The 27,392-nt window shown below is 43.4% G+C and overlaps 1 protein-coding gene across 1 annotated transcript; it reads left to right on the plus strand.

The window, feature by feature from the left end:
* Nucleotides 1-6,871: 6,871 nt before the first annotated feature.
* LOC131235999 (probable LRR receptor-like serine/threonine-protein kinase At3g47570) lies at nucleotides 6,872-27,162 on the plus strand. Its single transcript, XM_058233094.1, has 3 exons — nucleotides 6,872-9,560; nucleotides 11,020-11,285; nucleotides 26,968-27,162. Exons 1-3 carry the CDS (start codon nucleotides 6,872-6,874, stop codon nucleotides 27,160-27,162), a joined length of 3,150 nt encoding a protein of 1,049 aa, XP_058089077.1.
* The last annotated feature ends 230 nt before the right edge of the window (nucleotides 27,163-27,392 follow it).

The following is a 27,392-nucleotide window of genomic DNA, read 5'->3' on the forward strand; positions in this document are numbered from 1 at the left end:
TTTTCAATCATCGGATCCTCTGTTTCGTGGATACAGCGAGCGGCTGAATCCAGCTTTATTAATGGTACATGTCACTCTGCCACGTCACCAATTTATTAAATATATTAAAAAAATTATATTTCACGGGAAGTCTAACGGAAACGGCAAACGGTTTGCATTTGGAAATCGGATTGCGCACTGTGTACAGTACGTTCTTATTATCCTGAGTAAACTTAGTTGGGCCCACCTTGTTTGTATGTGTTCTATCCACGCCGTCCATCTGTTTTTCCATATAATTTAAGGGGTTGAGCCCAAAATTGAAGTATATCCAAATATCAATTGGATCATACCACAGTAAATGGTGGGGATAATGATTTCCACCGTTGAAACCTTTCTAGGCCCCATGGCGATGTTTATTTGTCATCGAACCTATTCATAAGATCATACAGACATAGATGAAGGGAAAACACAAATATAAGATTGATCCAAAACTTTTCTATCTCTAGAGAGTTTCACGGTAAACGTTCAATTCAACTGTTTCCTATGGTGTGGTCCATTTGAACATTGTATATGCTTCATTTCTTGTCTCAAGCCCTAAAATTATCCAATGAAATTGATGGACGGAGCGGATAAAATACATAAATCACGGCAAACCCCACAGAATTTACTTAGTACGCTAAGCGTAGTGAGTTACTCACTGGGCAATCCACTTCCTTCCCTATGGGGATTCAGCGCATGGGTTGAGTAGCGAGACTCACTACTAGTTATGTCAGTCCCATCATGATGTATGTTTTGTATCCACACCATCCATCCATTTGGAGAGATCATTTTAGGGCATGAGCCAAAGAATGAATCAGATCCAAAACTCAAGTGGACCCCACCACAGAAAACAACGGAGAGAGTCACGCCCACCATTAAAAACTTCTAAGGGCCACAAAAGTTTTCAATCAAACTAATATTCGTGTTTTCCCTTCTTTAATGTCTGTGTTAACTTATGAAGAGGTTGGATTTCAAATAAAAATCACGGTGGACCTTAGGAAGGCTTCAACGGTGGACGTCACTCTCCTCACTGTTTTCTGTGGTAGGGTCCACTCCAGTGTTGGATCTGCCTCATTCTTTTGATCATGCCCTAAAATGATCTCTCCAAATTGATGGATAGTGTGGATACAGCACATACATCATGGTGGGCCCCACAGAACTTGGTGGCGTCACTTCAGTAGCGAGTCTAGCTACTCAACCTGTCAGCAGCCAATCCGCGTCCTCTCTCTACAGTACGTCGGAGCAGTAGGTTGATGCATCAATCAAGACCTTTATTTACAAAATCTGCTTGATTAGCAAAGAATATTATCTGCGACCTAGGATGAGTGATGCTCCTAGGATCCTCGCCGTGGGCCCACCTTGATCTATGCGTTGTATATCTATTCCATCCATCCATTTCTTGATATTATTTTAAGACTCGACCCGAATCGGTACTTGTGTTCGGGTCAGATTCAGTCTGGATTAGTTTAGGCCAGACCCAGACTAGGATCGGGTTAGGCATGTTGGACTCGGTACCGAGTCAGGTCAAGTTCGGGTCAGGCGTATTTCAAAACCGAATCGAGTCGAGTCAGCCCTAACTCGATCCAAATCGACTCGATGCCCACCTCTAACTGTGATAGTTGATTTTTTTATCTACACTGTTTATCTATTTTGTCCACTTACATCAGGGCAAGTTTAAAAATAGATAGATCGATATCTCAACTAGACCACACCATATGAAAAGTAGTGATGGAACACATACCATTATAAACTTCGTAGAGCCCAATGCAATGTTTATTTTCCATCCAACTAACTGATAACATCACAAAGACATGGATGAACTGATAACGTCACAAAGACATGGATGAAGAGAAAATACAAATATCAGCTTAATCCAAAACTTTTGTCACCCCAATAAGTTTTTAATCTTCTAATAATCCATGTTTCTTGTGGTGTGGTCCACCTGAGATTTGGATCTTCCTCAATTTTGTGCTCATGAACTACAATGATCTATAAAAATGGATAGACGGCGTGGATAAAATCATGCATCATGGTGGACCTTTTGAGCTTTTCCAATAACACACAGTACTGCAGTTGGTGGTATATGTTACTAGTGTCCCATTTGTTATAACCACTTGTATGAGCAAATAGTCAGTGGCTCAGGTGGGTTATACTGTGATGTTTTCTGAAAAATCAACTTAGACCACAAGGAGTGTCAGCCCGTTTTAGGCCACAAGCCGAAAAAATTAGTTCTATCTATAATTCAGGTTGACCACATGATTGTAAACAGTGTATAGACAATCCTCACCTTCCAAATTGTTTCCATTAGCCTGGCCCAAGTGATTCATGTATCGGTATGATTTTTGGCAAAATGCTTTTTATTATTAATATAATAATATAGTTGTTGAAGTGGATTTTAATATAAGTATAATATTTGACCCTTTAAAATAAAGGTTAGACATCTCTCTCCCAGCTATTTCTTTTAGTGTGTATCTTTAGGCTCAATATGAAACTTAATAACCAATGGTTATAATAGATAATACATAAACACCGCAGTGGCCCCCAGAAAAATCAAGAGTCATGCCCCATACAATATATATATATATATATATATATATATATATATATATAACTTTCTTTACAATTGGAGAAATATGGGGGATTGAATTTTTGGTGAGGGCTCACCATGATGTGTATGCAAAATTCATTCTAATAATTAAATGCGTAATCATTTAGGCCTGAATCCAAAAAAAAATTAGGTTAACACAAGATTCATGTGAACCACACTAAAGAAAATATTTGGAAGAGAGACATCTACCCTTGAAATATATTAGATCCACCATGATGATTATATAAAATGGACACACTTGTTTATCTAATGGAACCCCATCATTTTGTCTAATGAAACCCTATCACTTTGTCAAATGAACTTGTCACTTTGTCTATTGAAACCCCGTCATTTTATCTGACAAGCCGTTACTTTGTCTAGTAAAATCATGTCACTTTGCACAATAACATCGTCACTTTGTCTAGTGGAACCAAGTCACTTTATTTGAAAACTCGTCATTTTGTCAAGCAAAATTCTATCAATTTGTCTGGCAACCCCATCATTTTATCTAATGGAACATCGTCACTTTGTCTAATGGAACCCCGTTACTTTGTCCAATAATCATGTCACTTTGCTATTAGAACCTTGTCACTTTGTCTAACACTCCTTTCATTTTATCTGTTGAAATTCCGTCACTTTGTCTAACAACCTCGTCGCTTTCTGTCTAGTAGAATTCCCTCACTTGATACAGTAGAACTTTGTCACTTTGTCCTACTACATAGTCTCTTTGTGTAGTAGAACTTCATCACATTGTCTAGTAACCAAATCACTTTGTTTAGTGAACCTCGTCACTTCGTCCAACAACCTCGACACTTTGTCCAGCAACCTCATCACTTTGTCAAGTGGAACCTAGTCACTTTATCTTCTAGCCTCGTCACTTAGTATAGTGGAACCAGGTCACTTTGTCTGGCAACCCATCACTTTTTTCAATAATCTGTAACTTTGTCTAATGGAACCCTATTTACTTTGTCTCGTTTAACTTTATTACTTTGTTTAGTGGAATCATGTTGCTTTGTAGAGCAGCCTCGTCACCTTGTTTAGTATAACTCTGTTACTTCGTCCAATAACCCCGTCACTTTGTCCAATAAACCCTGTCACTTTGTCTAATGACTAACAAAAAATTATCGACAATGGATGGTTTATATTGTCGGTGGCCCCATATGATTTAAGGCCTAGATTGAATTATCTTATTGCCATGAAAACTATTCATTATATATTGTTCCTGAAAACTATGCTTAATTTTCTTGATATTTGGTAAATCTTGGGGGATGTACCTCACTAGGATAGCCATTAACGCCATCAAACCATATTCAGTGTATAGGAGACACAGATGATGGGCATGTTGGTGTTCACTCGGGTTTTTGAAAAACGAGTGGTGTACTTAGGTTTTGGGAACCGAGGTGTTAAAGACGTGATTATTGGTCAAAGAATGGGGTTCCATTATAAAAAGTGACAATGTTCCACTAGATAAAGTGATGGGGTTGCTAGATAGATTGATAGAGTTTCGTTTGATAAAATGATGAGTTTTCAAATAAATTAAGTTACTTGGTTCTATTAAACAAAGTGACAATGTTATTATGTAAAGTGACAAGATTTCACTAGATAAAGTAGCGGCTTGTCAAATAAAATGACAGGGTTTCAATAGATAAAGTGACGGGTTCATTTGACAAAGTGATAGGGTTCCATTAGACAAGGGTTTTATTAGTAAACTAATGTGCCTATTTTATATAATTATCATGGTGGGTCCTATAAATATCAAGGGTGGATGTCTCTCTTTCAAGTATTTTCTTTGGTGTGGCTCACATAAATCTCATATTAACCTTTTTTGTTTTTTTCGATTTAGGCCTAAATGATTACACATCTTATAAAATTGGCATAAGATAACATGGCCTAATTAAATTTTAGAAGAAAGAAATTAGAAGCGGATTAGCTACCGACACGATAAGTAGCTAGACTCGCTACTGAAGTGACGCCACCAAGTTCTGTGGGGCCCACCATGATGTATGTGCTGTATCCACACTATCCATCAATTTGGAGAGATCATTTTAGGGCATGATCAAAAGAATGAGGCAGATCCAACACTGGAGTGGACCCTACCCCAGAAAACAGAGAGGTGACACCCACCGTTGAAGCCTTCCTAAGGTCCATCATGATTTTTATTTGAGATCCAACCAGTTCATAAGTTAAAACAAACATTTAAGAAGCAGAAACACAAATATCAGCTTGATCAAAACTTTTATAGCCTTAGAAGTTTTTAATGGTGGGCGTGACTCTCTCCACTGTTTTCTCTAGTGGGGTCCACTCGAGTTTTGGATCTGATTCATTCTTTGGTTCATGCCCTAAAATGATCTCTCTAAATGGATGAACGATGTGGATACAAAACAAACATCATAGTGGGACCCACATAAATAGGTGACATCACTTCAGTAGCGAGTCTCACTACTCAACGTGTGCACTGAATCCAGCTGGAAACGGAAGCGGATTGGCTACTCCCCCTACCACCACCTAGTGGTGGTGGTGGTTGGTGCTCTGTGGGCTCCACTATGATGTATGTGTTCCATCCATTCCGTTAATCTATTTTTACATATAATTTTATGGCTTAATCCCAAAAATGAGAGGGATATAAATCTCATATGGACCACACCATAGGAAAACCATGGTGATTGGATATCCATCATTAAAGTCCTCCTAAGGCTCACTGAACCGTTTATTTGACATCCTACATGTTGATTAGGTCATACACACCCAGATGAATGGAAAAAACAAAGATCGGCTTGATCCAAAACTTTTATGGCCCCCAAAAATTTTAATGGTTGACATTCATTCAACAATGTTTCATGTAATGTGGTCCACTTGAGTTTTGATTTGGTCATAAAGACCCAGATGAAGAGAAAAAACAAAGACCCAGATGATATGGATGAAAGACATACATCATAGTGGGCCCACATAGCACCGAGTGGCAAATGAGTAGCCAATCCGTTTCCAATGTAAGCCGTCTAACAGATGCGGATTCAATGGGGAAAGCCTTTTGCAGGAAGTTACATCACTGGGATGTAAGGTGGGGTCCATAGTGATGTTTATAAGAAATCCAATCCATTCATCTATTTTTAGAGATCATTTTAAGACATGTAACTAAAATTTAGGATGATCGAAAACTCAACTGGGCCATACTAGATGAAACAGTGGAGAAAGAAATTCCTACTGTTGAAATCCTAGGCGTCTTGATGTTTATATGCTATCCAAACCGTTTATAAGGTCATTTTTAATGGGATGAAGTGAAAACACCAAAAAATTAGACCCATACAAAACTTTTGTGGCTATATAATTATTTCAACGGTGGTCACTAAATCCCCATTGTTTCCTCTCGTGTGGCCCATTTGAGTTTTGTATACACCTTAGTTTTGGTATAATGTCCTAAAATGATATCTAAAAACGGATGAACAGGTTGGATTTATCACAAACATTGCAGTGGGCCCCATCCAGAATCATTTCGCAGGAGCTTAGCGTCCCGTGTATAGCGGAAACGGATTGGCTACTCCGTCCGTGCTCATGGTAGGTGCTGTGTGGCCCCAACATGATGTATGTGTTTCATACATTCTGTTCATCAATTTTTGCAGATACTTTTGAGTCTTGAAACCAAAAATGAGAGGGATATAAATATCAGGTGGACCACACCATAACACCATAAGAAAATAATAGTAATTGGATATCCACCATTAAAATCCTCCTAAGGCCCACTGTACTGTTTATTTGACATCCAATCTATTGATTAGGTCATACAGACAGATGAAGGGAAAAAAGAAAAATAAACAAAGATTAGCTTAATCTGAAAAAATTATTTTTCCCAAAAGTTTTTAATGGTCCACGTTCATTCAACACTGTTTCCCCTAATGTGGTCCAATTGAGATTGTAATATACCTAATTTTTTGTAACACTATAAAATGATCTAGAAAAATAGATGGATGGCATGGATGAAACACATACATCATGGTAGATCCCACAGAGCACAGACCACAAACCACCAGGATGCCGTTAGGTTTTCCATAAAATATAATTTTTTAATATATTTTTTAAAAAAAAACTGATGACGTGGAACTTACAGTGACGTGTCCCACTAATAAAGCTGGATTCAGACGCTCGCTGTTTCCACGAAACAGAGGATCCGCACTCAATGAGCTCCAAGAGCTACAAATATTGTAGGTGAGTACAACTCATCACTGCATTCCTGTTTTTCTATTCTTCATCATCCCATCTCCTATTCAGATAATGGATTTCCCACATTTGAATCTCAAGGTATTTTGGTCGTTTATACTCTTCCATGCAATCCTTCTCTCGTCCATCAACTCCTGTTCACCCTCTGTATTTTCGTTGAAAAATGAGACCGATCGACTCGCATTGATCGCATTCAAAGATGGTATTTCTAATGATCCTCTTGGAGTCTTAAGCTCATGGAATCATTCTCTACATTTCTGCGAATGGGAGGGAGTCACGTGCAGTCACCGCCATCATCAAAGGGTCACGATCTTGAAGCTCACGGGCCACAGCTTGGCGGGCCACTTATCGCCTCACATTGGAAATCTCTCTTTCCTGAGAAGAATCTTTCTCTCCACCAACAAATTCCAAGGCGAAATCCCTCGAGAGATCGGCCGTTTGTTCCGGCTTCAGATTCTCCAACTGGATGAAAATCCACTCCAAGGAGAAATTCCATCCAATCTGAGCCACTGCTCAGAACTCGTAGCCATTAGCCTCACGCGGAATCAGCTCGTCGGAGAACTTCCCGCTGAGCTTGGTTCTTTGTCAAAGCTCATTTTCCTTTCTGTCGCTTTCAATGATATGAGAGGAAGCGTCCCACCTTCACTGGGGAACCTTTCGTCTCTCACGATTCTTAATCTAGCAAATAACAATTTTGATGGGCAAATTCCAAACCAGCTTGGTCAATTGGCACGCATTATCTTTTTTCAAATAGGTCAAAATCAGTTATCAGGTACGATTCCACCATCGATTTATAATCTCTCATCCATCCAAGTGTTTAGCGTGTCAGTTAACCGGCTACATGGAAGCATTCCCTCCAACCTAGGCCTTGTGTTTCCACACCTGCAACAGCTTTATGTAGATGTAAACCAATTCACGGGAACGCTGCCAAATTCATTGTCCAATGCTTCAAGTCTCGGATTAGCTGATTTTAGCTCCAACAGTTTTAGTGGACGTGTGCCTTTGAATCTAGGAAGTCTTTCGGGTCTCTACCGTTTCAATATCGAGAAAAATCAGCTTGGAAGCAGGGAAGGTGATGACCTGAGCTTCCTTACTTCACTGACCAACTGCACCAATTTAAAAGCCATATCTACTTATTTTAATAATCTCTCTGGTGAGTTGCCCGGCTCCATTGCTAATCTCTCGACGCAGCTAAATTTTCTGCTTTTAGGAAAAAACAAGATATTTGGAATCATTCCCAAGGAAATCGACAATCTCATCAACTTGTATGCTCTGGATCTGAGAGGGAACTCCATGAAGGGTACTCTTCCAGATGCTATTGGGAAGCTTAACAAGTTGCAAGCCTTGAGTTTCCGTAGAAATAAATTTTCAGGGCAAATCCCACCTTCAATTGGCAACATCACTCGATTAAGTTTTCTCTACCTGGATGGAAATGATTTCCATGGAAGCATACCATCTAGTTTTGGAAATTTGGGATTTATGGAAGATTTTTCCATTTCTCAAAATAAACTCAATGGCACCATACTCAAACAAGTCCGCGCAGCTCTAATCGACCTGTCTCGTAATTCATTCACTGGGTCTCTCCTGCTGGAAGTCGATAACTTGTTAAACATTCAGGAAATTGACGTCTCAGAGAACAAACTATCAGGTGAAATTCCAGATATGTTGGGAAAGTGTCAAAGCATGGAGTTGCTTTATATGCATGGCAACTTGTTTCAAGGAACCATTCCAGAGTCTCTAAAGAATTTAAAAGGTATCAAAGAGCTTGATCTTTCGCGCAATAACTTGTCTGGGCAGATTCCAAAGTATTTCGAAGAATTTCATTTCTTACAGTATTTGAATCTGTCGTTTAATAATTTCGAGGGTGAAGTGCCCAAAGGAGGAATCTTTAGAAATGGCAGTGCAATTTCAGTTGAAGGAAATAGCAAACTCTGTGGAGGTATACCAGAACTACAATTGCCAGGGTGCCCTAAGCAAGCTTCTAAGAAACGAGGAAAGCCTCTTGCTCCCAGAGTAAAAGTCACAGTCATTACTGTGGTTTTATCTTCGTTTCTCCTGTCGTGTATCATTGCAGCGCTTTATTGGAGAAGAAATTCTCCAAAGAAAGCTTCTTCTCCATCTTCCCCAGAGAATCAGTGGTTACAAGTTTCTTATGCAGATCTCCTTCAAGCAACAGATGGGTTTTCTTCAGCTAATTTAATTGGTGCGGGAAGTTTCGGTTCTGTATATAAAGGACTTCTAGAATGCTTGGAAACACTTGTTGCAGTGAAGGTACTCAACCTCCTACAGCAAGGAGCTTTTAAGAGTTTTGCCGCTGAATGCGAAGCATTAAGAAACATCCGGCATCGAAATCTTGTCAAGATCTTAACGGTTTGCTCGAGCACTGACTTTAATGGCAATGATTTCAAAGCGCTAGTGTTTGAGTACATGCATAATGGTAGTCTGGAGAAGTGGTTGCATCCAAATGTAGATGAACAACCTCAATTGAGGAGTTTGAATCTTACCCAGAGGCTAAATATAGCCGTTGATGTGGCTTCGGCATTAGATTATCTTCATCATCATTCCAAAATAACAATTGTTCATCGAGACCTAAAACCAAGCAATGTTCTTCTCGATGATGATATGGTTGCCCACGTGGGTGACTTTGGTTTAACAAGGTTCCTCTCTGAAGCTGCAGAAGGTTTCTCCCAACATCAAACTACCACATCTGGGATTAAGGGATCGATTGGGTATATTCCTCCAGGTAGAGTTTTCAATCCATTTTTTTAATTCATTCATCTTGCAAAATGATTGGTAATTTCCATATAATAATATTATGGCGAAGCTTGTTAATAACGATATGCATAAAATAATCTAAATCGATGGATATTTTTACGTTTAATGAAACCATGGAAAACAACACCTCTTGATATATATATATATATAATGTCCTAAATTTCTTTGTAATAGAGTTTGTTGATGCCAATAACATATGTTGGATCTTATTGGAAAATTTTAGAAAAATTCTTGTTGATTGTTGGATAGTTTTAAAGGTTGCTACTCGATGGTATTGAGGATTCTTCGATGTCATCGACTGATTATAGATGGTTGGTGATGTCATCGAAGGTCCCATCAAAGAGGTGCACAAAATTGCTTAGGTGTGCGATTTGTTTCCTACTTCAATTGCGGTAGTATATATACAAGGTGTAATTAAAATTAGGGTATAAATTAGGGTTCTTTAAACATGCTTAAGGGTTTGAGAGGATTTTTAAGAAAAAAAGTTCGAGCATTTTTTCTTAGAGCTTTGATTGCCAAGATTTCATCTCTTGTAACTTCATTTTTTATAGTGCATTATTACTTCGTGTGGTAATTTTTTCCCCACTTAAATTTGAATTGCTTTATGATTGAATATGTTTGTACAATCATGATTATCTTGTTAAATTTCTCTTTGTGTGCTTGATGTCAGCCCAAAATCCAAATGGTCCATGTCATGTAACGCCCAATGAAAACCCCCAACGCACAACTTTTACCATGATCCAAAATTTTGGTGGGCTATAGCAAAAGAAAATAGTTTCCTCTCTTGATTTATATCTCTCTTTGCTATGGCCCACCAAAGGTTTGAATCAGGGTGAAAATTGGTCCTTAGGGGTTTGATGGGGTGCTGCATCACATGGACTGTTCGGATTTTGGACCCATGACACGTGTGTAAAGGTGTATATGTGTGCGGGTGAGCATGTGATTGACAACATGCACTTTTGTGAATGGTGGTGATCATCTGGTCGAGGTGATTTGATGGGCCTCAACAATTCTTGGTAGACCCTCTTATATCCAAGGGTACACGATGGTTAAATTTTGGGTTGATTGGACCCCACATGGATTCACACTATAATAAGGTACCAACAATTGTTAATAGATTATTTCTCTAGCCGTGATACACTGTTTGTTTATGTGTGTGAAAACAGTGGATTTTTTAAAATCTATTTATATGATATTTTCTTAGGACTATTTGTTATGACAAACCATACGCTCATACTACAAAGATTGAAGAAATATATATGTTTAGTAGAATTCCTTATTCTCAGATATTCTAAATTTTGGAAAAAGCAGAAATGTTAATTATTTAAATGAAATATTCCCTTCTCCCTCTCAATATCTAACCACTATTTCTATCTTTCTTTAAATAGATGCCTAACATTCAAATATGTGATATTTGTAAATCGTAGAGTATGGGATGGGCGGTAAGGCATCTACACATGGAGATGTATACAGTTATGGAATCCTTCTACTCGAGATGATCACTGGAAAGCGACCAACTGATGACATGTTTAAGGACAATCAAGGCCTTCATCACTTTGCAAAGTCGGCTTTTCCAGAACAAGTAATGGAGATTATAGATCCAAGATTTCTCTTTGAAGATACTGAAGCTATTCAAGACAGTGAAAATCATAATAGTTTGAGAAATAGAATGCATGATTGCTTGGTTTCATTGGTCAGCGTTGGTGTATCATGTTCTGCAGAATCACCAAAGGAACGAATGAAGATGAGAGATGTTGTCATAGAAATGCACGCAATTAGAGACTTATATATGGAAGTTGGGATTCACCGACAGAGACAAAATAGGCCCCTATTGTTAGGTGAGGGTTCATCTTACCTCAATAACTACTAAGATTAGATTAGTAGTTACATTGAAGAAGATTCCGACATAAAATAGAAGTGCTTGATATTTTTCTTTAAAAGCTCTAGATATATCTTGTTTAGTGTTGAATCTAGGGGAAGATGGGGTTTTTTTTTTTTCTTTTTCTTTTTCTTTCTTTTTGTATCTTGTATTAAACATATGGTGATTGTATTATAAATATAATATGAGGAAATACTTATCAGAAAGGAGAATATTAGGTACTAAGACACCGAATCCTCACAAAATTTTATATAACCTATTCCAAAAAAAACCATTATAATCTTATAAAGTATTCATCAATGGCTTTGCCTATTGATTTAGAAGGTGTGCACACACGCATGCCAAAAACAGGAAAAAAAAAAGAAGAAGAAAAAAAAAGTAGTTCTAACAGCCCATGTTGTCCAAGTTGGGCCTGGCATGCATGAAAGAGGTGAAAGAAATAGCACCAACAACCCATATTGTCCAAGTTGTTTTGGGCCTGACTTACTTTTGTGGGCTTTGAAACTTTGATTTGGGCTGAGCTTGAGCTTTTCATATACCTATTGGGCCAAATCTGGGCTAAATTCCTGGTCAGATTAGTGTATGGTTGGACCCATGCCCAGGAATGCAGCTCGATTAAAGAACGTGCATCGATGGAGACTCTGCCCATTCCCACTTTCCCTTGCCGTATTTTCAGTACAGGGAACATTCGTGATAGGAGAACCCTATTTATTAACTAACTCAATGGGTTTGAACCCATAGATCAATGGCATACAACCTATGTTTCAACGATGAGGTCATGAGCTCAAGTGATCTGGCCTATGAACCAGAGCAGTAAATGGCTTAGTGAAGCATGTCCAGGTCTAGCCCTTTAGCTATGTACTTGTGTAAATGCCCCAAAAGACCTGAATTAGGGTTCAACAATCATTTCAGTACATGAGGTGGCGGGGTTGGTGAATCTAATGTGATAGAAATGTATTAGATGTTCCCGTCAGCGAGCAACAATAGCAGGAGAAAGTGCATCCGGAGGGAATATTGTGGAAACAAATTCGAATACAATCAACCAAGATAATCAAACGTAAACAAAAACATGCTAAGAAGACACAAATTTTATGTGGAAAAGCCCTCTCCAGCAAAAACTATGGTACAAAGCGAGAAGCAATCCACTACAAAATGATATTACAAGAGATATAGAACTTACAACGATGAGAACTCCCTTCGAATCACCCAAAATCCTACTTTTTGCTCTATATAACCCTCATGAACATCTTAACATTCACTTAGAATACTCTAATTCTGATTACACCTTATATATATACTATCACAATTGAAATTAAAAATAAATCGCGCACTTATGCAGTTTCGTGTGCACCGCCAATCGATCGACATTGATTGAGCAATCCTCTATCAATCAAGGATGCATGTTTGATCAATTGAACATACCAAAAACATTTTATAAAGTTTGGGATATTTTTCGAATTACTATTGATTGATCGACTTGATGATTCGATCAATCAAGCATAGTCCAAAACGTCCAAAGGGCAATTTATCTAATTTTAAAGATGTTCGATTGATCGAGTATGATTATCAATCAATCAATGTCCCTTATTTCTAAATAAATTAAAGGCATCCATTCAATATACTACGGTTAATCTGGAATCAATGCGTTGACCAGAACTTAGATTTGACTTGGCGAGCAACACAAAACCACATGGTACTGGGAGGCCTCCCTTTAAGAAATCCATATAGTTAGATCATGTTTGACCAAATTTGAGTTAACTCTGACATGTTGCATCAGACTTGGTGAAATCTTAAACCATTGGTCAAGCCTAGCCCATAAGCTAGCATCGCAAATGGGCCAACCTATAACTTGTCCAAGTCCAGCACCCGATGAACCATTAACCCATGTCATTTCTTGCTCGACCTGAATCAAACTTGGACCAGGCCTGGCTTAACGGATCAAGTTGGACTAAGTTCGAGCTGACTCGGACGAATCTCATCAGGCTCATCCAAGTCTTAAAAGTTAAAACCATGGTTCGAGCAGCCCATGTGCTGGCATCTAAAATGGGCTAGCCTATATCATGTTCAAGTCTATCCCATGAATCAAGATCCATGCCTTGCATGACCCAAGTCAGGCTCAATCTAGGAACTCCGAATCTCAGTCACCAATGCCAAGCTAGTCATGTTAGGCCATGCATAACCCTCAAGCCCGCATGTAAGGCTCGTATCCTAGTCTGTACCGTTCCGTAAGCTTCCGCGGTCCTCCCGGTCGATTTTCGGTGACCTGCAATCTGTTATCAGCATTTGTGCGTGATCCTGAGTCAAGTCCTGCATATCGGAGTCGACTCGACTTGAGATTGTATCTTTGCAACCGTGCCGTAGCCGTGGTTCCGATGCCACATTTCGGACGCCGAGGTAATACCCGGGTCAGAAGATGTGGGCACACGTTCATTCGGAAGAAACATGGCATGTTGCAAATTCTAAGAAAATCTCTACAACATGTCCCATCAATCAATCAATCAAGTACACACTTTATCTCAAGTACATCACCCATATCCCATGCCACCTCACCCCCTTACAAGTTAACTCTCTCTCTCTCACCCATACCTCCTTTACATAAATTTTAACCCAACCCATGCCTTCCCATCCCCATTTCTTACAACACCCACTCCATCCACCTCTTTTCATCCATCACTCCTCTCTCTCTCTCTCTCTCTCTCTCTCTCTCTCTCTCTCTCCCCCCCCCCCCCAAGCAACTAAGGGAGAGTGGACGTCCATGGCTTCTAAGGAGATGAGAACGTAATGTGGCCCACCTTCCTACCTCACATCTCCAACCTCCAAGCCTCATCTCAACCGTTGGATCACATTCCTTAGAGCTATAGAACGCGGTGATGGAAGAAGGAAGAAGGGATATTGAGGTTGGTGATCGACCGTTGAATCTTGTTCTACGGCCCACTTGTTGTGGGACCCACTTAATGTATGCATTGTATAAGGAAGGGCCCATTAGTGGCGGGGTCCCTCCCCTTCATGTTTCTCTCTCTCTCTCTCTCTCTCTCTCTCTCTCCTCCCCTTATGATGGAGTGAGCCCCACTAATATGTGTTATATCTACTCCATCCATCAAAAGGTGTGGCCCACCATATTGTAGGTGATGATCCATACCATCCACTGTTAGGACAATAGGAATCCCACCCACTGGAGTACCCTGATCCATAGCTCAAGTGGTAGGCTGGGTGAAAGATACCTCGTTTTCAACAGAGGTCTTTGTAGGCCTTTTTTTTTTGCCCTAAGTGAGACCCACCTGATCATGGATTGACTGGTGGTCGTGCTTTGTGGGCCCCACCCTATATAAAGTATCCATTAAGGATGGTGGGGTCCCACCGTGCTTTACGTCCGCATCTAGGCCGTCCAGGGCCTGGACGCTAGACCAAACCCTGTTGTAATGTGTGTGTGTGTGTATGAATGATAGGATATAGTAAGTGGTGGGCTCCACGTGGGGACCCACCTGCTTTGAGGTTACCAGCCCGTTAGGTGGACCATATCTGCACTATCCATCCATTTATGTGGGGCCACCGTAACGTATGGGTTTTGCCACAGCGTCCAGCATGCTGGGCGGGTGGGACCCACCGCTGATGGATGTGGTTCATCCAAATTGTCCATCCATTTGGTGAGCCAGTCATAAGGCTTAGGAAGAAAAATAAGACAAATTTAAGTATCGTGCGGACCACACTGTAGAAAACAGTGGAATTGAACGTCTACCATTAAAACCCTTTGGTTATAGAAGTTTTGAACCCATATGATATTCATTTTTTTTCTCTTTGTTTAGGTCCTTACGACTTTATGAACAGACTGGATGGGAAATAAATACTATGGTGGGCCCTCTTAACTTTAACAGTGGGAATCACTAACACCACTGTTATTTGTGGTATGGTCCATATGATCTTTTGATACAATTCATTTGCCTGGGTAACGCTCTAAAATGATCTCTATAGATGGATGAATGGTGTAGCTGGAGTGGCTCATTTGATATGGCCTATTTGATGTATTTGGGGCCCATTTGGAAGGGCCCGATGTGATGTATTTGGGAACCATTTGGTGAGGCAGATGTGAGGTATTTGCGGCCCATTTGGTGAGGGCCGATGTGATGTACTTGGGGCCTATTTGGTGAGGCCCGATGTGATGTACTTGGGGCCCATTTGATAAAGTCCAATGTGATATATGAGACCCTTGTTGAGGTCCATTGTGATGTATTTGGGGCTCACAGGTTAAGGCCTGTTGTGATGTATTTGGAGCCCATGGGTAGAGGCCCATTGTGATATATTTGAGACCCATGGGATGTGGCCCTTGTGATGTATAGTAGGCCTGTGCTAGAGGCCCATTGTGATGTATGTGTGGCCCATATGATGCGGCCACCTGATGTATGAGAGGCCCATGAATGTGACCCATCGCGATGTGTGTTAGGCCCTTGTGTGAGGCCATGGGCCCACTATATGTTCGGCCCTATGTGAACCACTTCTTGAGAGCAATGTTTGTTAAATGTCCACATTGATGGGCAATGAGGGTTAAATGTCTACATTGTGACCTTTCCTTAGGCCCTTTATTAGGCCGATTATCGAGGTTGATTATCGATTCCGATTGTCGAGGCCGATTTTGATTATCAAGGCCGATTCCGATTATTAAGGTCAATTCCGATTATCGAGGCCGATTCCGATTGTTGAGGCTAATTATCAAGGCCGATTCCGATTGTCAAGGCTAATTGTCAAGGCCGATTCTGAATGTCGAGGTTGATTCTGATTATCGAGGCCGATTGTCGAGCCCGATTCCGATTATTGAGGCCGATTATCGAGGTCAATTCCGAATGTCGAGGCCGATTATTTATCGAGGTCAATTCCGATTGTTGAGACCGATTGTCGAGAGGCCGATTCCAACTGTCGAGGCCGATTGTTGAGGCCAATTCTGATTGTCGAGGTCGATTTTGATTGTCGAGGCCGATTGCCGAGGCCGATTCTAATTATTGAGGCCGATTGTCGAGGTCGATTCTAATTGTTGAGGCCAATTCCGATTGTCGAGGCTGATTCCGACTGTCGAGGCCGAGGCTGATTGACGAGACCCAATGTGATGTATTTGCGGCCTGTATTTAAGGCCTGTTGTGATGTGTATTCAGTCCATATTTAAGGCCCAATGTGATGTATATGAGGCCTATGTGATAAGGCCCATTGTGTTGCATTCGAGGGCCAGGCGATGAAGCCCATTGTGATGTATGTAGGGCCCATGTGAAATGCCCATCGTGATGTGTACTAAGCTCTTGAGTGAGGCCCATGGTGTTTTATATTAGGCCCTTATGTGAGGTCATGGGTCCACTATATGTTAGGCTCTATGTGGGTCACTCACTGGGGGCAATGTTGGTTAAATGTCCACATTGTTGAGGTTGATTGTCGATGCCGATTATTGAGACCGATTGTCGATGATGATTATCGGTGTCGGTTATTGATACTGACTATGAGTATGTGACAGCATAGCATCATGATACATGCCCATACGCATCATCTGCATGTTTGTTATGAGATATGATTGACCATTGCATATGTCATAGTGTCGGTGGTTTATGGGACTCCCTGATAGGTGGAGTTATCCCACATGAGTGTACGGTATATATGCGCAGGATTGATGCATGATTGGACTACATGACTCATGTATCTTGCATTGTGTGTTGTGATTACTATACGCCCTAGCGACATCAAGGTCGTAGCCTCCAAAAGCATATCGTGGATGGCCAGATGGGACACCAAAAATATGTTATTAGCATCGGGCTGCCATAGATGACCCTAGATGAAAATCCCTAAACCCTCTTGGTACCAGAGGATGCCCTAACGTCGAGATCGAGTGGATATATATGAGCGCATGAGGGTTGTATACCAGTAGGCTGCATCTCCCACTATGTCGTGGTCGGTTGGGAGGGGGTGTGACCTTACCTACCTAAGGGAGTAGGCAATGCTAGGCTGAGTCTGACCATCTTGAGGAATGAGTCTGCTATCAACGAGCCAGGCCCGATATTGGCAGTTGGATAGTAAGGTCTCTTCCACTTAGCCAGTTATGCGCTTGATGAGGCGGCAGGTGGTGTAACTAGACCCCGGTGATGATCCCAGAGATGTATAATACTGATTTGTTGAGCAAGAGTTGCATAATATTCATTCATTCACTATCCACTCGGGCTGGTGGTGCGCAACTAATTGTTATGTATACTTTCGCAAAGGCCAGGATTTCGGTTGGGGCCCGCGACAAACCTGAGGTCAAGAACTTACCACAATCTATCTATCCAAATTTGGTATGAGACTGTTTTGGATAGAAGTCCTTTGTGATAGGCCCCATAGCCTGCGATACCACGTACTATTAACCCGACTTCACACTGCAGCTTGGTCATTTCATTCGCATCACATATTACATATTGCATTACATTCTCAGCATATGGCATTTTGGGTTGCTATGTTTCTGCATTTTATATGACGCAGATGAGCCTGATGGCATTCGTAGCTCTTCCGAATTGCATATTATATTGCATCCTCGATATCTGATACCTGGTTTATTATGTTTCCGCATTATATAGCCTATTTACATTACTTTCTCAGTATATGACATTAGCTTGCTATGTCTTTTCATCGTATATCCTGGATGAAGTTGATGGTATTTATGGACTTGTTAGTATTTCTGTTTATTCTGATATTGTATGATTCGTAGACTTACCAGTATTTCTGTTTACTCTGATATTACATTCTGAGCACGCATATACTGCTCACACACTTACACCACCCTCTGAGTTTTCTATAAGCTTATGCACAATAAATGCGTGCAGGTGGAATTAGGTTGCAGCAGCGTGGAGCTTGGAGCATATAACCGACTTTTGGAGCTTTAATTTTGATATATGTATTTCCCTTTCAGCATTGTATTCAAATGTTTATATTTGTGAATATGTGATGATGATGTTGCCTATGTGATTTGGGTATAGTTGTAGTTATGCTTATTATGAGTTAAATGTACATTGGAAAATCCTCCTTGTAGGATCCTATGATCGGAATTTGGTGTAAGGACGCTAGGAGCTGAGAATGAAGTACTACGAAGGCTGTTGGTACCAGATTCGGCGATCGAAAATTTTATGAGCTCGGTTTCCGAGTTTGGGGCATGACATCGCATCCAACTAACAAGCCACAAAGATTAGCCCAAACCAAACCCAAAGCTAGGCGGGCCCATTTCTGATCTAGCTAAGTAGCTGATGTCAAAGCCCTATGGTCCCCACCATGATGTATGTCTTTTATCCACGCCGTTCATTCATTTTTCTAGCTTATTTTAGGGCATGAGCATGGCAGATATAAAGCTCAAGTGCACCACACCATAGGAATTGTGGGATTGAATTCTTACCTTCAAAAACTCCTCATGGCCAATGGTGTTTATATTTTCCCATTATACAGGTCTTATCTGACCTTATGAACAAGTTAGATGGCAAATAAACTTTATGGTGAGCTCGAAGAAGGTTTCAACACATGGCCGCCCCCACTATTTCTTGTAGTGTGGTCCACATGAAGATTTGAATTTGTCTCATATTTTGGGCTCATGCACTAAAATGAACTGCAAAAAATGGAGTGCCAGCATGGAAAAAACATATGCATCTTGTATGGTGGGGTCCACGGAGCTTTGACACCAACTAATTGGCTGGTTTTAAGGTCACCGGCTTAATCAAATCTTTTATCATACCAAGTAAACTCTGTTGGGCCCACCGTGAATATCTGTAATTTATCCATGCCATTCATCCTTTTTTTAGCTCATAATAGAGGTTGAGCTTAAAATTGAAGCATATTTAAACCTCAAGTGGACCACACCTGAAACAGGGGAAATAATGATTTCCATCGTCCAAACCTTCCTAGGTTCTTTATTTGTCATCTAACCTTTTTTTCTAAGATCACATGGACATGGGTGAAGGGAAAACACACTTATCAGCTTGATCCAAAACTTCTGTGGCCCCCAAGAAGTTTTCAACGGTAGAGTTCAATTCACAATGTTTCTTGTGATGTGGTCCACCTGAGCTTTGGATATAGTAAAATGGATGGACGGAGTGGATAAAATGCATAAATCACTGTCACGCCCCAAACTCGGAAACCGGGCTCACAAAATTCTCGATCGCCGAATCCGGCGCCGACAGCCTCCGTAGAACCCCATTCTCGGCTCCCAGTGCCCATTCGCCAGGTTCCAATCCTGGGATGCTACAAGGAGGATTTTCAACACCAGTTTAATTTGTAATCAGCATAACCAAGGGCATAACCCACAAACAACAACCAAAAACTCCATCACATTTTCACTATGATCAAAAACTTTACAAGTACAATGAGCAATAAGGGAAATACAATGGTAATAGACCAAAAGCTCCAAAAAGATCTGCTACGCGCCCAAGCCTCAGCGCTGCTGCGATCCCACGTCACCTGCACGCAACGGTCGTGCATAAGCTTATAGAAAGCTTAGAGGGTGGTGAAAATGTATGCTCAAGGTGGTAATGTAGTTATGCAGTATCAGAGTAATGCGAAACATGCTGATGAATGCCAAGAATCCCATTAGCCGTACCAAGGCCATGCGGTGCAAAGAATGATGTCGGCCATACCAAGGCCATGCAATGCGAAATGCAACTCAAGCATACAAATCCTCATCTAAATCCACATATCGATATAGCTCAAAATCTGGAATATCACAGGGGTCTAGTACACTCCAAGCCAGATTGCCGCCCCATCGCGCGCAATAAGGTGAGTGGAAAAGACCTCGCTATCCGCCTGCCAATATCGGGCTCGGCTCGTCAATAGCGGACCCATTCCTCGAGCTGGTCAGACTCAGCCTAGCATTGCCCCCTACTCTCGGGCGGGTAAGGCCGCACCCCCTTCCAACCGACCATGACACAGTGGAAAGCGCAACCGTCTGGTAATCGGCACTCAGCGCTCATGCACCCACTCGGTGTAGACGTTGGAGCAACCTCCTGGTACCATAAGGGTTTAGGGACTTTCACCCAGGGATATCTATCGCACCCCATGTAGAACAATATTTTCGGTATCCAATCCTGCCAACCACGATACGTCTGTGGAGGCTATGGCCCTGATGTCGCTAGGGCGTACAGTAACCATATCACACAATGCAAATGCATGAATCACACTATCCAGTCATACAGCAATCCTACGCGTATCGTGCGCTCATGTAGGGCAACACCCCTATACGGGCCATAAGCAATCCGCCCGAAGGCATATGCTATGATCAGTCATTTCTCATATCAAGCATACGTATGATACATATGATCATGAATCATGGAACTAAACATGTTATATGGGATGGATGATGTACATAACAAAGATGGGCCTAGACGGCCTACACATCAGACGTACGAGCCTAACAATGGGCCCTAGGGAAAGTCATAATGCGGACATTTAACCACACTATACTTGCAATGTGAACGTCAAACCACCATTACTCCCAAGGCATAGCCCTGACGTAAACATCATTACATAAATCATGTTGGGATCGTACATTGCAATGGACCTTAGGTACATCCCATTGTGCCTTAAATACGTCAAATGGCCCATATCATATGGGCCTTATATTCATCAAGTGGGCCACATCATTGGGCCGCACCAATGGGCCCTATGTGCATTGCAATGGGCCATAACCCGTGGGCCTTAGAATGCATTAAATGGGCCTAATCTCATGGACCTTATGAGTATCAAATGGGCCACACCAATTGGGCCCCATATATACATCAAGTGGGCCTCAACCCATTGGCCCCATTACGTCTTAATGGGCCTCGACCCATGGGCCCCTAATGCATTAAATGGGCCTTATATATATATCAAAGTGGGCCTTGCATATACATCAAAGTGGGCCTCAACCATGGCCCACAAGTGAACTGAAATGGGCCTCCCACCATCAATAAATTATATATAATATAATATATATACATATATATATGTAACATATAATATTATATATAATATAATATTGTATATATACATATAACATATAATATTATATATATAAATATATATACACACCAACACACACGCGCCCACACACACGTGCACCCACCCACACAGTGGGCTCCACATATCACAGTGGGCTCCACGTCCACCGTCCAGGCGGACGGTGGTAATGAAACACATACATCTATGTGGGCTCCATGTGGGGCCCACCGTAATGTTGATATGCCATCCAACCCGTTGATAAGGCCACATGGGCCTAGGTGAAGGGTGAAAAGAAATTTCACCCTGATCCAAAACTTCTGTGGACCTCAAGGGGATTTCAAAGGTAGAAGTCCAATCCAACTGTTTCCTACGGTGTGGACCACCTGAGTCTTGGATCAAGCTGATTTTTGGGGTGGGCCCATGTCATGGGGTGGCCCACCCTATGCACCGATTAGATGGGAGATAAACATTAAGGTGGGGCCCGGACGCTGGCGCAGGCAGCGCCTGCTACCGCCTGACACAGCAGCAGCAGCTGCTGTGTGCTTGATTTTATTTTTTTTTGGTTTTTCAGTGGTTTTCGTAGGAGGGGTCCATATCTAGGCGATCCACTCCGTCCAATAGCCTTCCATGGCTCCAGACAAACAAAATAAGCCCGATATTGGGCATATTTCAATGGTAAACCCACTGTTTGCCATGTTATGGCCCACCTGAAAATCTCATCAGTCCCATCTTTTGGCTCAACGCCTAAAACAAGCTTTGAAAGGGAATGGACGGCGTGGATTAAATGCCTACATCAAGATGGAGCCTACACAAGGGGACCACCCTCCTTGGCTTGGAAACAAGGTACTTGTGTTTTCCAAAAAAAATAACGCCCAGCGTCCCTGGACGCTGGACTGTATGCCGAACCAAGTGGGCCTCCTCATGTGGGCCACCACTGATGGATGGTGTGGTACAATACATGCAAAGTGGGCCCCACTTATAAATAGTTGGATAAAATACCTACCTCATGGTGGGGTCCATTCAAGTGGGCCACATAACCTCATTAACATAAAAAAATAATAATAAATAAAAATAAAAGGGAGAGAGATAGAGAGTGAGGCCCGCGTGATGGAGGGACCCCGGCACTATGGGCCCTCCCTTGCACTAAATCATACATCAAGTGGGTCCCATTACATGTGGGCCCATTAAAATTAAATCCAACGGTGGAGATCCCTTCTCCACTAAATTAGACGGTCTAGATGACCCTAAGCATGCAAAGAAATAAACATCATGATGGGGTCCATGGAGAATGGCCCCATCATGGAATGATCATGATGATCCAAGTGGGCCATCGGCCACATCTTAGGGTCCAAAGTGAGATCCAAACCATTGATCGGTCGGCCTCACTTGGCCCATCTTAAAAATATCAAAATCTACCCTATCAAGGCACCCACCACTTGATCTTCTTGCTCCCTTGGCTTCCTTAGCTCCTTGTGCTTCTCTTTGATGGAGGAAGATGAGAAATGGATGGTTGAGATGAGAGATGAAGGGGTAGGAAAGGTGGGCCTCACAAATGCATTTTTCTCTCCATGGAAAATGCTTGGACGTGAGGAGCTCTTGCTTGGATTGGATTTGAAAAAAAGAAGGAGAGAGAGAGTTGTAAAGGGAGAGAGAGAGGGAGTGATGGGTGATGGAGTGATGGATGGGAGAGAGAGGGATGTGTGTGTAAGAGGCTTTTTGACTTTTTTGGCAAAAGGTGTAAGAGAGGTATGGGTTTGTGTATTTGGGGGTTGCTTGGGAAAGGGTGAAAGTTGATGTGTACTTGACATGATGGGATTGATGGGATTGATTGATTGATGTGACACCTTGTAGAGATTCCCTCGGAATTCGCGCCGCGTTTCCTCGCACCGAACGCCGCCCACATCTCCCAACCGAGCATTGCATCGGCGCGAGTCGCCGCATCGGGCGGGCGACGCGCGTCGCTAAGGTACAAGCCCTGGTTTGAGTCGACTCGGGCGACACGAGAATCCAGGTCTCGCGCAAATACCGGTTAAGGGTCGAAGGTTGCCGAATTCGACCAGGAAGACCGCGAAGCCTATGGAACAAGATGCAGTCAGATACGGGGCTTACAACTCTCCTCTCCTAATAGAAATTTCGTCCTCGAAATTTACACAATCATCACAACTAAGCAGAACTCAAGAGGGAGAAGAAACATACTCATCATCTTATAACATCAGAGATAACATACAAAATACAACACATAATCAATCATCAAAGAGATGAGGATAGTGCTCTCAAATCTTGGCCTCGCGCTCCCAAGAAGCCTCCTCAATAGAATGGTAACCCCACTGAACTTTCACCAATGGAATGACCTTGGTTCGGAGGACCTACTCCTTCTGATCAAGGATACGGACTGGCTGCTCAATATAGGAAGCGTCCTCACGAACCTCTAACGGCTGCCAATCGATAACAGGAACGATGTCTGACCCACACTTCCTCAACATGGAGACATGAAAAATGTTGTGGACGCCAGACAACTGAGATGGCAAGGCAAGCCGATAGGCCACGGCGCCAACGCGCCCAGTGATCTCAAAAGGTCCTATGAATCTCGGGGCAAGCTTGCCCTTCGCTCCAAATCGAACTACGCCCTTCATGGGCGAGACCTTGAGATACACATGGTCCCCTACATCAAACTCCAAGGGACGACGCCGACGATCAGCAAAACTCTTCTGCCGGCTCTGAGCTGTGCGCATCCTCTGCCTGATGATATCAATAGCCTCTGACGTCTCCTGCACAAGCTCGGGACCTAAGAGACGACGCTCTCCCACCTCGGTCCAACAACTCGGTGATCTGCATGGTCTGCCATATAGTGCCTCGAAAGGAGCCATGCCGATGGTCGCCTGATAGCTGTTATTGTATGCGAACTCAGCCAATCGCAGATGCTCATCCCAGCTACCTCCGAAATCAATCGCGCAGGCCCGAAGCATATCCTCAAGGATCTGGTTGACCCTCTCGGTCTGGCCATCGGTCTACGGGTGATACGCGTTGCTGAGCTATAAATCAGTGTCCATCGCTCTCTGAAAGCTCCCCCAAAACTGAGACGTGAACCTCGGGTCTCGGTCAGAAACGATCGAGACTGGAACGCCATGCAGTCTCACAATATCCTCAATGAATAATCTCGCAAGCCGGTCCAAAGGCCAAGTCGCACGTATCGCAATAAAATGTGCCGACTTCGTCAGACGATCAACGACAACCCAGATGGCGTCATGACCGCGCTGAGTCCTCGGCAAGCCCATAATGAAATCTGTCGACACGTGCTCCCACTTCCACATCGGGACACTCAACGGCTGCAATAGACCAGGGGGTCTCTGATGATCGGCCTTGACACGCTGGCACGTGTCACACTCGGCCACAAAGCTGGCGATCTGGCGCTTCATCCCTGCCCAAAAATACTGTCGCCTCATGTCATGGTACATCTTCGTCGAGCCAGGATGGATAGAAAACCGCGATCGATGTGCCTCGGTCATAAGATCTCGGCGTAGCTCAGGAATATCCGGGACACATAATCGGCCTCTGAAGCGAAGTCCACCATCTGTACCAATCTGCCAATCTGTCTGACTCTCAGATGCTGCCTCTGCTCGGTAATCCTGTAACGACTCGTCTGCCTGCTGAGCCTCGATCACCCTTGCGACAAGAGAGGGTTGAATCGACAGGCTCGATAACTGCACAATAGAAGACTGCAAGCCAAACTCAAAGTCGTACTCTGCTATATCCTCGAGCATCCGCCACTCCTGAATCATCATATGCGCCACCAGGCCTCGTGGCTGACGGCTGAGGGCATCCGCCACCACGTTCGCCTTACCCGGGTGGTACTGGAGATCGAAATCATAGTCCTTCAGGAGCTCCATCCAGCGCCTCTGCCTCATGTTTAACTCAGACTGCGAGAAGAGGTACTTCAAGCTCTTGTGGTCAGAAAAGAGCTCGAACCTAACCCCATAGAGATAGTGTCTCCACACCTTCAGTGCGAAGACAACTGCAGCCAACTCTAAATCATGCGTGGGGTAGTTCAGCTCATGGACCTTGAGCTGACGAGACGCGAAGGCTACAGGCCTGCCGTGCTGCATCAGGACAGCACCCAAACCAATATGCGAGGCATCGGTGAATACAATAAATCCGTCACTCCCAGAGGGAAGAGTGAGGACAGGAGCGGACGTCAGACGGTCCTTTAACTCCATAAATGCTCGCTCGCAGGCGTCACTCCAAATAAACTCTGCGCCCTTCCGAGTCAACCTAGTCAACGGGGCTGCAATACGAGAGAAGCCCTCAATAAAACGCCGGTAGTAGCCCGCTAAACCAAGGAAACTGCGGATCTCGGACGCGATCGTGGATTGGCCCACTGACGCACCGCCTCAACCTTCGAGGGGTCCACTGCGATACCCTCCCTCGTCACCATGTGACCGAGGAACTTCACCTCCTCTGCCAAAACTCGCACTTCTCCGGCTTTACATACAGCTGGCGCGGAGGGTCTGCAACGTAACCTCCAAATGCCGCTCGTGCTCCTCACGAGTCCTCGAATAGATCATAATGTCGTCGATGAAGACTACAACAAACCGATCGAGATACGGACGGAAGACCTCGTTCATCAATCGCATGAACATCGCCGGGCGCATTGGTCAACCCAAAAACTCGAAGTGACCATAGCATGTCTAGAAGGCCATCTTCGTAATGTCCTCCTCTCGGACCCGAATCGGATGAAACCGTAACGCAAGTCAATCTTCGAAAAGAACTGTGCACCTGCGGTAATCAAACAAATCATCAATCCTCGGGAGCGGGTACTTGTTCTTGATCGTGACCTTGTTGAGCTCGCGGTAATCTACGCAGAGCCTCAACGAGCCATCCTTCTTCTTCACGAAGAGTACCGGCGCTCCCCACGGCGAACTGCTCGGACGGATAAAGCCTAACTCGCGCAACTCGTCCAACTGCTTCTGCAGTTCCCGCAACTCCAATGGTGCCATACGATATGGGGCCTTTGAAATAGGCACAGTACCGGGCACGAGATCAATCTGAAACTCGGTGAGTCGACGAGGCGGTAATCCCGGAATCTCCTGAAACACATCGGGAAAATCGCAAACCACAGGCAACTGGTCGACGCTCACCGCTATGGGCTCCTCTAAGGCACAAGACATCAAACAAGACAACGACTCTCCTCTGGGCTCAGCAATGAACTGGAACTGCGGCAAGCCAGGTATACAAAACGTGACTGTCCTCGCGGAACAATCCAATATGGCGTGGTACTCGGCAAGCCAATCCATGCCCAGGATGACATCGAACTCGGACATAGGCAAAGCAAATAGATCGGCAGGCAAAAAGATATCCCCAACCAGAACGGGGCAAGATGAGCAAAATCGGCCCAACACTGCAGTCTTCCCCAAGGGAGTTGATACAGTCAACCCCTCACGAGCAGACTCCAATGGCAAACCAGTCGATCGGCAAAAACTCTCGGCCACAAAAGAATGCGATGCACCAGAATCAAACAACACACGTGCAATGCATGCAGATATTGAAAGTAGAACCTCCACTGCGGCTGCCGATCTCCACTGGAGCCTTGCAAGCCGCCCTCCTCGTCCTCAGATTCCACGGCCGGAGCGCCGATGCCGACGCCGCTGCCGCTGCCGCTGCCGCCGACGTCGATTCCTCCTCTCCATCTTCCGGCACCTTGTACCTGATCCGGTCGGCCGCCGTCCGTAGATGATCCATGAGCTTTGCTCTGATCTTTTCGATCCCGTCGTCGGTTGGGAGATCTCGTAATTTCTCGTGAGCAGAAGGGGTGGAAGGTTTGTGGAAGCTGCTGCCGCACCGCACCTAAAACAAGTGCCGGTGAACTGTCTTGGAGGTGGTGCCGAGGTGCCGGGGTGCCGCTAGTGCTCGGAAGGTGGGCGACTGTGGGCCTCTCGCCGTGGTCGACCTGCCGATATCACCGGA

This window comes from Magnolia sinica, unplaced genomic scaffold (genome assembly GCF_029962835.1).
Source record: "Magnolia sinica isolate HGM2019 unplaced genomic scaffold, MsV1 ctg107, whole genome shotgun sequence".
Classification (NCBI taxonomy): domain Eukaryota; kingdom Viridiplantae; phylum Streptophyta; class Magnoliopsida; order Magnoliales; family Magnoliaceae; genus Magnolia; species Magnolia sinica.

Excerpts from the sequence above, each read along its gene's own strand:
- LOC131235999 (XM_058233094.1), top strand. The coding sequence starts at position 6,872 with ATGGATTTCCCACATTTGAATCTCAAGGTATTTTGGTCGTTTATACTC. Across the intron at positions 9,561-11,019 it reads GATTGGGTATATTCCTCCAG|AGTATGGGATGGGCGGTAAG; the intron begins GTAGAGTTTTCA and ends TGTAAATCGTAG. Across the intron at positions 11,286-26,967 it reads ATGATTGCTTGGTTTCATTG|ATATTGAAAGTAGAACCTCC; the intron begins GTCAGCGTTGGT and ends CAATGCATGCAG.